We start from the raw sequence: 12,959 nt of genomic DNA, 5'->3' as shown, positions 1-12,959 counted from the left end.
ATATTGTAGAGTAAGAACCTTATGATAATAAAGAGACAAAAGAGAAACTCCAACAATGACATGTGAGCAGCACTTTGGCAACAGTGGGAAGGAAAAACTCCCTTTTAACAGGAAGAAACCTCCGGCAGAACCAGGCTCAGGGAGGGGCGGGGCCATCTGCTGTGATTGGTTGGGGTGAGAGAAGGAAGACAGGATAAAGACATGCTGTGGAAGAGAGACAGAGGTTAATAACAGATATGATTCAATGCAGAGAGGTCTGTTAATACATAGTGAGTGAAGAAGAAACACCCAGTGCATCATGGGAATCCCCGGCAGCCTACATCTATTGCAACATAACTAAGGGAGGATTCAGGGTCACCTGGTCCAGCCCTAACTATATGCTTTAGCAAAAAGGAAAGTTTGAAGCCTAATCTTGAAAGTAGAGATAGCGTCTGTCTCCTGAATCCAAACTGGAAGCTGGTTCCACAGAAGAGGGGCCTGAAAACTGAAGGCTCTGCCTCCCATTCTACTGTTAAATACTCTAGGAACAACAAGTAGGCCTGCAGAGCGAGAGCGAAGTGCTCTAATAGGGTGATATGGTACTGTGGGGTCATACATACTAAGTATGATTTAGTCTGATGCTTGCAGTGTTGGTGCAAACAAAATGGAAGGAAACAATAATCAAAGCAATCTGGATTCTTCCAGCAGTGTCACTAACACAGATGTAGTGATGGACAGGTGTGACACAGATGTTTCTGATGCCCCTCGTGGTTCTGTCAGGACATCATTAGAGTGACATGAAAACCTTCAGATGTTATGATGTTACTCTTTCAAACCCTTTCACCACCCTCTCTCTCCCTCTGGAGGTGGTGCTCTCTCGGCCTCCCTGCGGCTCCTCGTTCTGCTCGAGCAGGCCGCTCAGGTGCGCTCAGGTGCTGCATTATTCACACCGAGCCCGGGGGCTCTAATTAAACCCTGGAGAGAATTGGAATCGTATGCCCTTTTGTTTAAGTGCGCTTTTCACTTCTCTATGTGCACGGCGCTGTTGTACTACCGTGGCAGTATAATCATGGTCAAAATCGATGGGTTTGTCTTTGACGAGGATCTTCTTCTGCCATGCGTTTCTGAGGACGGTTTCCTTTGTTTTGAATGGAAGAAAACAGACGACAATGGAACGGAGAGCGGCATCAGCACCTGGCTTAGGACCGAGGGATCGGTGAGCCCGTTGTATTTGTGGGTCAGTGCCATCAGGTATTAGTCTCTCTCTTCTGATCACATTTTCAACAAAGCTCATTACCGAACTGCCCTCTTCTCCTTCTCCTTCTCGATCTAGACTCAAGGTCTTCTAGCCTTTCGGTTAGTTTCCTTTGCTCCATTAGCGATTGTCTCAGCGCGTCATAGGCCACCGCTGACCAGCTTTCAAGCCCCGCCACTCGTGTTTCGGCTTCCTCGAGTTTCTCGCCGTGTTCTTGGAGCGCTAGCTTGTTAGCCGATAGCTGTTGGTTTGTGTCTTCTTTGAATTTCTTTAGGTCGTCTTTCAACTCACGCCTGAGGTCTTCTTTGAATGCGTCGAAGTCAGCTTTCATCTCCGTCCGGAGGTCAAAGATTTGTTGGCTGATATTTTTAATGCCCTCTTGCAAAGATTCGAGATTGGCCCCCTCGCCATTTTCTTCATCTGACACACAGACACAGTTACTCCTGAGCTCCTAATTGTCCCTCAAACCTGATTCAGGGATCCACTCCTCTACTTCACTGTCCTCACTTTCTGAGGACAGAAAGTGCACATTCCCTTGGTTTCCCTCCATAAAAGGTTTTTTACATCCATGTCCTGTAATTATGAGTAGATTGTAAAGTAATAAACATTGACTATGATCATATAAATGCACACAAACACATCTCTACACGCAAATGCAAATGCATTACTGTATATTGCCTGAAAAAAATTGGGCTAACTGCACAGTGTTGTCTTGAGGCAACAAATGAAAATTAACAGTTTTACTGTATAAATAAATTTTAGTGGCTACAGGAAGAGGGTGATAGACTGTCTGAAGCAGTTAGAACAAGACAAGGCTATTGACCGGACCTCATACCACAGGCTGTACCCAGGGGAATCTACACCAACCACTATGGTTTACCAAAAATACATAAACAGGGTGCACCTTTAAGACCAATTGTCTGCATGATCAACTCAGTCACCTATAACATCTCCAAGTTTCTGGCTTCAATCCTCAACCTGCTGGTGGGCAGCTCTGAACACCACACTCAGAACACCTGGAAGTCAAGGTCAAAACCTTTTTTTAATGTAAAAGTGTTTTCGGAAATATTATTTTGTTGTTGATGTTGTAAATGTGATTTGCACTTCCCAGCCACCGTAGGAATCATACTTGTTATTAATCTCTGTCTCTCTTCCACAGCATGTCTTTATCCTGTCTTCCTTCTCTCACCCCAACAGGTCGCAGCAGATGGCCCCGCCCCTCCCTGAGCCTGGTTCTGCCGGAGGTTTCTTCCTGTTAAAAGGGAGTTTTTCTTCCCACTGTCGCCAAAGTGCTTGCTCACAGGGTCATATGATTTTACCTTACAATATCCTGGGGGCGATCGTGGCTCAAGAGTTGGGAATTCGCCTTGTAACCGGTTTGAGCCCCGGCTCGGACAGTCTCGGTCGTTGTGTCCTTGGGACACTTCACCCACCGGGCCCTCTGCCTACCGCTGGCGCCAGTGTTCGGCAGCCTCGCCTCTATCAGTGCGCCCCAGGCTACAACGTAGCTGCCATCACCAGTGTGTGAATGGGTGGATGACTGGATGTGTAAAGTGCTTTGGGGTCCTTAGGGACTAGTAAAGCGCTATATAAATACAGGCCATTTACCATTTACAATATAAAGCACCTTGAGGTGACTGTTGTTGTGATTTGGTGCTATATAAATAAGATTAAATTGAATTGAATACAGATGCCTGCAAAATACTATCGTCCTCATTTTAGGTTTGACAGCATTTCTAGTAGATAATGGCTTGAGATTGAATTGAGGCTGTGGCTTGGGGAAGGCCTCAGAGGGGACTGGAGGCAGGTCCCAGGCTGTGCAGATACTAATGAGAAGTGAAAGGCTTGAAAAGGCGAGATGGGTGGGGCATGGAAACAATAATGAACAGGTTATAGTGCCTGTTATAGGTTATAGGGCAGGCGACATATATAGACATAGGAGAGGAAGTGACGTGTATGGAGGTGTGGTCCCACTCCTGAAATTCAGATCAATTATAACTGCAGTGTTCAGTCTGGGTCATTATTATGTATAAAGTCTGAAGTCACACATAAATGCTGGATCTGGTAACATTTTAACAGGAAACCACAATTCCAGGTTCTACCAGCACACTTTATCAACAAAGTGACATTAACCACTGATTTCTGGACTTTACAGTTTTTCAAACCTCAACCTTGAAATTTTGTTTTGTTAACATTTAAAGACTAACCACCCCTGCATTTTTAAAACATGCGGTCAGTTTTATTATACTTGGCTTCTAGTCTACTTCCTTAAGCAACATCTGCCTCTAGATGAACTTGTTCTGCTCCTCTGTCTTTCCCATCATATATTTTGTGTTCTGGTGGTGGATGTTCATGTGAAACATGGTTTAACATCTTTTATTTTACATTTTTAATAATAATGCCAGTGCATGTAAGCTAAAAGCTCAGGCTGCTCGAAACACTCAAATTTGCAGTTTATTTGGTCCTTGGAGTTTAATGTCATACAGAGCAGATGTGAACACAGAAGCCCCATAACCTACTGGCAACACAGTCTACTCATATTGTGTCACAAAGGCCCAGAGACCTGTAGGAAACCATTGAACCACCAATCATTCCCAACCCGTTGTAAGTGCTTGGTGATTAGCTGCTATTGCCCCGTCATGCTGGCCTAGAGACCGGTCCTTAACCCCTCGCCAACCGCCCATTGCTATGCCAACGTGTAGATTCTGCAAACAGCTGATGAATGGTTTCTGGAGAGTACTGGTAGCTATCAGTATAATATGTTTACATATTTTTAAAATCACCATCACATATATGTTATTGTTTTTATTTGTTATCAAACTGTATCAATGCAGTATATTGTGAAAAAAAACGTGTTAAGATAACTGATCGAGTCTGTTTGGAAAAGCATCACAAAGTCTCAACATGATTATTTCTAATATTTATTCATTCAAAGAGAAAGAACCATCACTGCTTTTCAATTTGTTCGTGTCTGCCTTTCCTCCACAAAACATCCAGACATTTTTATTTTTAGTCTATCAGCATCGAGGCTTCTCGCCCTCTGTGCCGGTATTGTTGACAAAGAGGCTTTTGAGGAAGAGTAGCTGCAGGTACCCAGAGGTGACGATGAGGAGGCTGAGGGCCATCGACCACCAGGTGATGTACTTTGAGTTGGACTGCAGCAGGAAGTAGTCTACGCTCTTTCTCATCCGACTGAAGCCGTAGTGCCGGAACATGTGAAAGACGTAGGTCTCCACTTTGTGGGTCGTAGTCTGACACAGCAGAACAGACGCAGGTATAAAAATCTGTTTATTCACTTTTGATGTGTCAAACTCCAACAATCCCGCCTCTGCTACCAGTTACTGTTTTTAATTCATTTTGTGAAACACTTTGAACTTAAGTGTGAAGTTTAAATACATTTGACTTGTTTTGGCTCACCAACTGCTGTCAGTACTGCCACAGACACCACAACACTATAACAACTGTAACAGCAGGTAGCTATGTGTACCTCGATGACGCTCAGTGTGTTGTTCAGCTCTTTGCTGATCTCCTCCTTCTTCTTCTCCTCCTCCTCGCTCTTTGAGGGATCTTGGTAGGTGTCATAGTAAACACCAAAGCTGAGGGAAACCTGCATCGAGCCGAAACGGTTGTGGAAGTTGCTGAAGCACATCTGATAGAAACCTGGAAGTAGACAAGTCAAGATGTTTTTCTTTTTTTTTTTCCATATAGCACAGTTAAAAGTAACACAGCAAACACAAAATGTTTTCCAGTTAAAGCAAACCTATTACGTATCGCAGAATCCTGTGAAAATTGAGTTTATCCTTAATGTTTCCATAGGAATTAAAATCAGTTGTATTTGATTGGTGTATCCAACGGCAGATGTGAGAACCTTTGCAAATGCAGACGTTTTTGCAGTTTGCTGGTCTGCAGCATTCAGTTGTGTGTTAACACAATACTACAATCATCTCAGGAGTGGATGTTCCAGCAAATTCAACCTAAGACCATCCAAACGCTCAGAAAAACTGCAAACCCCCAAGAATTCTCATTCTCAGACTCTACAGGCCTCATGTTAAATGTTAAAGTTCATGAGAGTACAAATAGAAACAGACGGAACAAGTGTGACTTGTTTGGAAGGGTTACCAGGAGGAAGCCTCTTCTCTTTAACTGAACATTGCAGCAACGCTCAGGTTCCTTTGGACAGACAAAACCAAAGTGGACATGTTTGTCCATAAAGGAGAAAACGAAACATGTCAGACCAGCTGTCAGCACTGTGGTGGAGGGATGATGATCTGGGCTCCGTGCAGTGACTCAGTAAACCATGAACTCCTCTGTATACAAATGTATTCTAGAGTCAGATGTGAGGCCATCAGCCACAGGACGATGATACCAAGAAGAGTGCCAAACCTCCAAAAGAAAAAGAATCAAAGTGGTGCAATGCTCCAGCCAGTCCAGACCTCAGCCTGACGGAGAAGCTGTGGTGGGACCTTCAGAGAACGGTGCCGAAACCGACTGAAGAGTTGAGTCTCAATGATGAGACTAATAACATCTACAGAAGCGGTCCCCAACCCCCGGGCCTCGGACCGGTACCGGTCCGTGAGTCGTGTGGTACCGGGCCGCGAGAGTTCAGGCTCAGGTGTGAAATGTCTGGTTTTCAGGGTTTTTATCGGTTTTCAGTGTTATTTTGTTATCGTTTTTATCGTTTACTCGGTTTTCCTGGGTCTTTCCACGTGTGTTATGAATAAATTTTCTTTTTTTCGGTACCGGTACTAGTTTTATTTTGTTGTATTTATCCGCGACACCTTAAAGGCCGGTCCGTGAAAATATTGTCGAGCATAAACCGGTCCGTGGCGCAAAAAAGGTTGGAGACCGCTGATCTACAGGGTGCACGCACGAGGCATTGACGATGACGTGACAATGAGCAGAGACAAATAAATAATGACAGGATGAGAAACAGGTGAAAACATGGCTGGAAGAAACTAAAGAAACAGGAAGTACACTCCACATAACGAGCACAGGACAAAAGACTATCATAATAAAACAGGAAACAGACACAGGAAAACTAAACACTAACAAAATGTCCAAACTTAAAACACTGGCACCACCCAGGCACCATTACAGAAAAACATGATGAAAATTAGAAGATTTTATTGAACATTTCTGTAAAACTCCTGCAGGGTGAGATGCAGTGGGACGACCTGTATCATGAGAATAAAAGATGAAATCTCAATGGAAATCTCAAATGCTAATCTACCAGCTAACGCTAACAAGGTGTTTTTGTGTTTTAATAATTATTTGGCTGCTCACCTTTAAAACATGTATCTCTCTGACTTTACATCCTCTACGAGAGTTTGTGTTGTATCAACATTTAATGTTAAAGTGAATATCTAGACATAATTTCCTACAATCTGTTCATCGCATTCAGCTGAAGTGAAATAACAGCATGGAAGAGCTATCCATCAGACAGACAGCTACCTGATTCTGCAGCCTCAAAGTTGATCTGGCCCTTCGCATCATCAACAGTAGACAGCAACAGATCACTCGGAGTGTTGACGGTGACAGACAGGTGTCTGTCATGGCCGACTCCCATCACCCACTGGACCTACAAAACCAATACAGAGTTAAAAACCATACAGAGCGTCCACACACTGCAGGAACGAGCAGCAGCAGCTCTGTCAGTGTAAAATATCCTGTTTGATGTTACCACTGTGAGCTCTTTTCAACAGATGGTACCGATGCTGGTGTCCATGCTAATCTGACATTTGTGGGAAAACAGACTACATGTCAGGTGGCGTCACTTAGCTTGACACAGAGTTTTCTTCTTACCATGAAGTTCAAGTAAAATCTCTCTCCACGGTGAGCAAAGTGCCAGAAACACTCCAACCCAGCAGCAGGAAGCACTATAGCAAAGTCGTACTGGTCAGAACCCCAGAACAGCTCCTGGTCTGTGACGTCGGGGCGGGCGTTTGTCTGGGGAACCCCATGAGCTGAGCCCCAAAATAAAAAGCCCAGAAAGAAGCAGGGAATCCAGCACAGCATGTCTAAAACATGGAAGGGTGAGAGTAGAGTCTGTGCTGCAGTTAGATCAAAAATGATTAACCAGCCCTGAAATGTTTCCTCCTCTGCTGGGAAAACTGGACAGGCTGCACAGATGGAAGCACTGCTGATAGAGAGGAAAACCCTGCAGGAGGGAAACTCTCCAGGTGATCCAAACAAATGAACCTTGAAACTTCCACAGACAGATCCCGACATCCTGTGGAGGTTTGGACCACCGGTTCAGTAATATTTGACCATGTGGTGGATGTACATTTAGATTATTCTCATGGCCGTCATTTCAACATTTACATGAATCCATTGATCCACTGGTGAACAGGAAACAGCAGACATATGCCAACAGGAGAGTGGGTGTAGTGCTGAGAAGATGGTCTGATTGATGTTTTACATGATAAAACTTGTTTCCATTCTAGACAAAGATCATAAAGAGAATACAAACAGTATTGTTTAAATGATGGTTTCATTTATAAAGCGAAAAACTCTCCCCAAACCTGCCCTGTGTGCAAAAGTAACTGCCCCCTAAACCTGATCACTGGTTGTTCCACCCTCTGCAGCAGGAAGTGATCAGTGCTGAGCAGTTAAACATAATTAACTATCAATGAAATCATGTATGAATTATGATTCTGTGATTAACATACACTTCATATCACTTCTCATTTTCAAAATCATGTCGTTTAGCTTTGAAATGTCTGCATTTGTGAATAAAACATTCTCTTAGTAACAACATTTATTTAGATCCAACCATGCAAAATATGATTTTTGCCATTTTTCAAGTGGTCTTAAAGCTTTAATCAGGACTGTATCTGATATCACTTCAGTTTAATGTGAAAAAGCTGCATCAGTGTTTTGCTGGGATGCATCTGCTCCTCTGGCTTTCCTGTTAGCAGTGAGTGCATCGATGTCACAGAGGTTTTAGTGCAGCATAAACTCCAGCACATATTTTTGTCACTCTGGAGCACATTTCAGGAAAATAACAAGAAGTAAATGAAGGAAAGCGACAGAAGCCGACAGGATAAGACGAGCGTCATATCTGAGACAATAACCAGGGCCGGACCGTTTCTGACAGCTGCATCATTTTTATTGTGCAACAACACGGCAGCAGAGGACGGTTTGATTTGGTCTTGGGAATAAATCACTACTGGAAATCACAGGACTCAGATCAACACACGTCTGCTCTCCAGAACCAGGACGACGTGCTGAGATCACGGTGGGCGACAAATGTTCATCAGCAGAACGATGAGACAGAAACACAGAAGAGCCGTTTGGAAAGGCAGGAGGTACAGTGCTAACAGGCTGCAAGAAATATAAATACAGACTCACGTCTGTCTCTATCAGTACTTATCATGCAAAAGATACGACACACATGTGTGCAAAGAAGTGTCCAGGTTCATCCTGACCATCAACCTTTCTGACTGAAGGGCATTTCTGCCAGCAGAACTTCAGATATAAGCAGTGACGTGAGCTATAAGACAATAACACTATCAGTCATGGTCTGGCAGTCCCAGAGCACAAAGCTCAGCAGGACATAAACAGCGTGGAGTCATCAACATCATCAACAGAAGGCAGAAGAGCTTTGAATGTCCTTCAAGAAGTCTGGAGAAGTGTTCCTGCAGGTCCTCACAGAGACGCCAGAGAGCTGCTCAGAGAGTTCAGAGTGAGCTGAAGGATGAAGGCCAGACCAAACATTCACGTTCAAGCTCGTTAGAACTGTAAAGACTAGATTTTTGCCTCATATTCTGTATTTTTAATGAATATTTGCACATTTCAGTGAATCGCTGCATCCGTTTCCAATTCTCCTGCAAAATGTAAAGAAACGAGTGAAACGAGGGCTCAAGACTTTTGCACAGTACCGACTATATTAAAGTAAAGCTGGATTCATTCTCATTTAAACACAGTGAAGGCGTTGCTGGTCCATCGGGTAATAAATCACAGAGCTTACAGTGATCACATGGTTTCAGACTCCATCACCTCCCAATCAACTTTAAACAGGGTTCCTTTATCTGGCTCCAATTCAAGCACTTTTTAAGATCTTTCAAGGTCCATGTTCAAGCTTTTCGAGTACATGACCGAAAAAACAAGCGAACAGAAAGCATGTTTCACTTTGCATCACCTCAGTAAGACCATGTGAAAATGTAAACAAAGCCACAATAGAAAAAAATAAGTAGAAACAAAAGGAAAAATTAATAAATACATAAATATTAAAAGGACATTTTATTGTCCAGCAGAGCATTAAGAATATTCAACAGAAACTAAAGTATTGAAGCTCCCTGAAAATCTGCCCACCGATCACTTCAGGCTCTCAGATTTGAACCCACTAAAAAAAGATGTGAAGACAAACAAACTCCAACACCCAGTTTTCATGTACACACAATGAAAAAGCAGCAGAAATCATTTATTAATACATTTTTATGAATTGATTCTGAACCTTGCATGTTTTCCCTCTTTTTTATCCTGAAGTGGCTTTTTGGACTTTCCCTCCTTTGTTCCTTTTCCCTCCTCGTTACTGTCTCGTCGGAGCACCTGAGCCTTGTTATCCTCAGTGTGAGTCAAAAACATAAGCTTATGATAGCAAGGATAAAGACTTGTGGATGTTTTTGCATCTGTGTTGTAACTTGCTGTGATGTATCTACACCAGGTAACCAGTGTTTCCCCTCGCAGCAGCTTCCTCTTCTTTGTTCGTTTCTTTCAGATTTCCTTTCTGTTTAGTTTTGTTGGTTTTTTTCCAAAGTGAGTTTCTCGTGTGGCTTTCTGTGATTTTTCCTTCCCTCTTTTGCAGGAAGACCCTCGTTATTGTCTTGGTTGGGTTCACCTGTGCGTTGTTATCCCGCCTCCTGGAGCCAGTGTATTTAGTGTGGCTTCTCTCTCTGTCAGTCTTCAGCAGGTTGTTGTGTCTGTTGGGTCTTGCTGTTGCTTTGGGCCTTTTAGGCAGTATATAAGTTTGTGTTCTGCAGTGTTTATATAGAGGTTTTAATTTCTAAAGGCTTACCCACGGCCAATCTGCAAGCTGACAGCTGTGTTTCTCCCAAACAAAATAAATCTGCCCGTCCATCATTAGCAGGGACATAAAGACTCATACTGCGTCCTAAAGTTTGTCTTCCAGCATCAGAGTGAATCAAGACTGTTTTACAATACACCATGCAGTAAAAGACAAAACACAAATGTGAGGTGCTGAGATATTAGCCGTAAAGATAAAAATAATCCAACGCTAACTCAGCCACTTCACAACATTAAAACAAGTTGCATGTTTTATTAGGGACTCCCATTTTTGATAAAATTTAAAGCTGATAGCATCTACTCCAGATCTTCCCATCAAACATTGTTAACTTTGCGTCTGCGCTCCATGCAGGGCCACAAACTCTGGTGCTTTCCCCTCAAATACAAGCATTTCAAAGCCAGTGCAATGGTAGACCCTTCCCTCTACTTCGAGGGCCAGTTTCCTGAAACCCTTACGTGTCCCTGCTGCAACACACCTGAATTTAAACTTTAGTAGCTCATAAGCCAGACTCTAGACCTTAACTGCATGTTGAGGTGGCAAATCTAAGGCGTGCCAGAAGGCCTCATCTCGTTGGTGTCACTGGTTCCTAATCGCCCCATGTGCGACATGCAGTAGCGGATTTTCATACGGGCAGTTGCCCGGGGCGGCATCATGGGCATCTGCAAAAAAAAAATCCTCCTACTCATGCTGCCCCGACGTCATGCCAGCGCATAGTGGGAATGTCACAGGCACCGATCGGTTTTCTATCGCCCATTTGCTGGGAGTAAGGGCGCCCTGCGCCTGCTGCTTGCGGCAGGGAGGAGAGGGCGGGGCGGCGGGGGATTCTCTGGTGGCTGGAGCAGCATCTAATAACCAACTCGCAAAATAAAACAAAATAAAAACAAACACGAAAACACCAGACATCATGATACAGACTTATAATTTGCATCGATGTTTTTTTTGAAATTCTGTACACGAAAAGTGAGCGAGAGCCCTCGGTGCGCGTGCTCGCTGCTGAAGTCAAAGTAAACTTTATTGTCATCTCCGCTACAGACAGTCCAGCATATAGAGACGAGACGACGAGGCTACAGCAGTGCAAGTAAACAAACAATAAATATAAAATGAGTAAGAAAATAAATGTACACTTTAGGACTCGGGGTAAAGGATCAAAGGAACTTGTCTAAAGCAGTTCTTGTTCATTAACTGTTTTAAAAACTACCATCTGCATAACTGACAAAGGCTAACAAGGCCGGGGAAGGACTATATACACAGACTTAAAAATGTATCTAAAGTCAGCTATTTCATTATTTGTGCTCTTGCCTCTACCATTGAGGACACTTTTTGTCCAGTAAAGAGTAGCGCTACCTCGATTTTTAAACTTTTTTTTTTTTTTGTCATTTTGCTCAGACTATTGTGATACTCACTCTGAACAATCAGCTCACGTGGAGTTGGCACATACCTGTCTCACTTTGAGATTGTCTGACAGATGTTGAAGGACCTCAGGGACGACTCTGGCCCTTCCTGTAAAGTGCAGTGGTGTTTTTTAACCCAGTCCAGTTTGTCTGTGTACTCAAAGGTCCACGTTGACCCCGTGGATTGAAACAGGGGTCAAGTCTCCTTTGCAACTCAACGTGGCAAAGGAGTCGACTCATCGCCCCTGCTGATGCATCCAACCACCGCAGAGTCATCAGAAAACTTCTGCAGATGGAGGTCTCTGTTCAGTGGCTGAAGTCTGGTGTAGGGGGGCGAGGGGACAGTCCCCTGTGGTGCTCCTGTGTTGCTGATCAACATTGTCTGACAAGGTGAAGACGTACATTGTGGTCTTCCTGTCAGGTAATCAATAATCCAGGACACTAAAGAAGCATCCACCTGCATCGCTGTTCGCTTATCACCCAGGAGAGTCGGCCTGATGTTGTTGAAAGCACTGGAAAAGTCAAAGAGCATGACCCTCACAGTGCTCGCCGGCTGGTCCAGATGGGCGTAGTCATGATTGAGCAGATGGATGATGGCGTCCTCAGCTCCAAGACATGGCTGGTAAGCAAATTGAAGGGGATCCTGATGTGGTCTGACTATGAGTCGGAGCTGGTCCAGGATGAGTCTCTCCAGGGTCTTCATGATGTGGGAGGTCAGTGCCACAGGCCTGTAATCCTGGGGGCCACTGGGATGTGATGTCTTCCACAGCACTGGGACCCTCTGCAGACTCGGCATGAACAGTTTATGGAAGACTCAAAAAAAGCTGGGGGCACAGGACTTGAGGACACAGGGACCCACTCGTCTGATCCAGCAGACTCGCCTGATTGGAGTCTCCTAATCTGCAACTGTACCTGGTCTTGAGTGAAAGTGATGGGTGGGGAGGGGTGTCAGGACTCTGGTGAGGGTGTGAGCAGTCACTGCAGTGTTGAAAATGGTGGTTGGTAACCCATGATGAACTGCCAACTTATCTAGGGTGTACCCTGAGTCCGCTAGGATAGGCTACCTGATAAGGAAATGATGGACAGAGGACATCTCCTCAGCAGGTGTTCATAAAGTTTCCTCATCTTCATGAGGATCTCATGCGCAGCATCTTCCACTGGCTCGATGTGGGTGATCAGGTCTCATACAATATGACCCTTATGGTTATTCTGGCCAAGAAAGAGAATAGGCTGGCAGCCCAGAGAATGTAGTTTTGAAACCTGCAAGAACAACAAGGAAATCTATGCAGCCAGTCTGGTTTGAAAAATT

The 12,959-nt window shown here is 44.1% G+C and overlaps 1 protein-coding gene across 1 annotated transcript; it reads right to left on the bottom strand.

Moving 5' to 3' along the window:
* Nucleotides 1–4,130: 4,130 nt before the first annotated feature.
* On the bottom strand, nucleotides 4,131–7,462 carry LOC146666891 (transmembrane emp24 domain-containing protein 6-like). The gene is made up of 4 exons (XM_085415021.1): nucleotides 7,037–7,462; nucleotides 6,686–6,812; nucleotides 4,722–4,894; nucleotides 4,131–4,485 (listed from the first exon to the last, which is right to left on the bottom strand). Exons 1-4 carry the CDS (start codon nucleotides 7,460–7,462, stop codon nucleotides 4,252–4,254), a joined length of 960 nt encoding a protein of 319 aa, XP_085271147.1. The 3' UTR covers nucleotides 4,131–4,251.
* Between the last annotated feature and the right edge of the window lie 5,497 nt (nucleotides 7,463–12,959).

This window comes from Rhamphochromis longiceps, linkage group LG7 (assembly GCF_057381845.1).
Source record: "Rhamphochromis longiceps isolate RC_006_pf linkage group LG7, R_longiceps_female_GT1.1, whole genome shotgun sequence".
Classification (NCBI taxonomy): Eukaryota; Metazoa; Chordata; class Actinopteri; order Cichliformes; family Cichlidae; genus Rhamphochromis; species Rhamphochromis longiceps.
The sequence above is the reverse complement of the archived record's forward strand: the minus strand, read 5'-3'. Positions and strand labels throughout refer to the sequence as shown.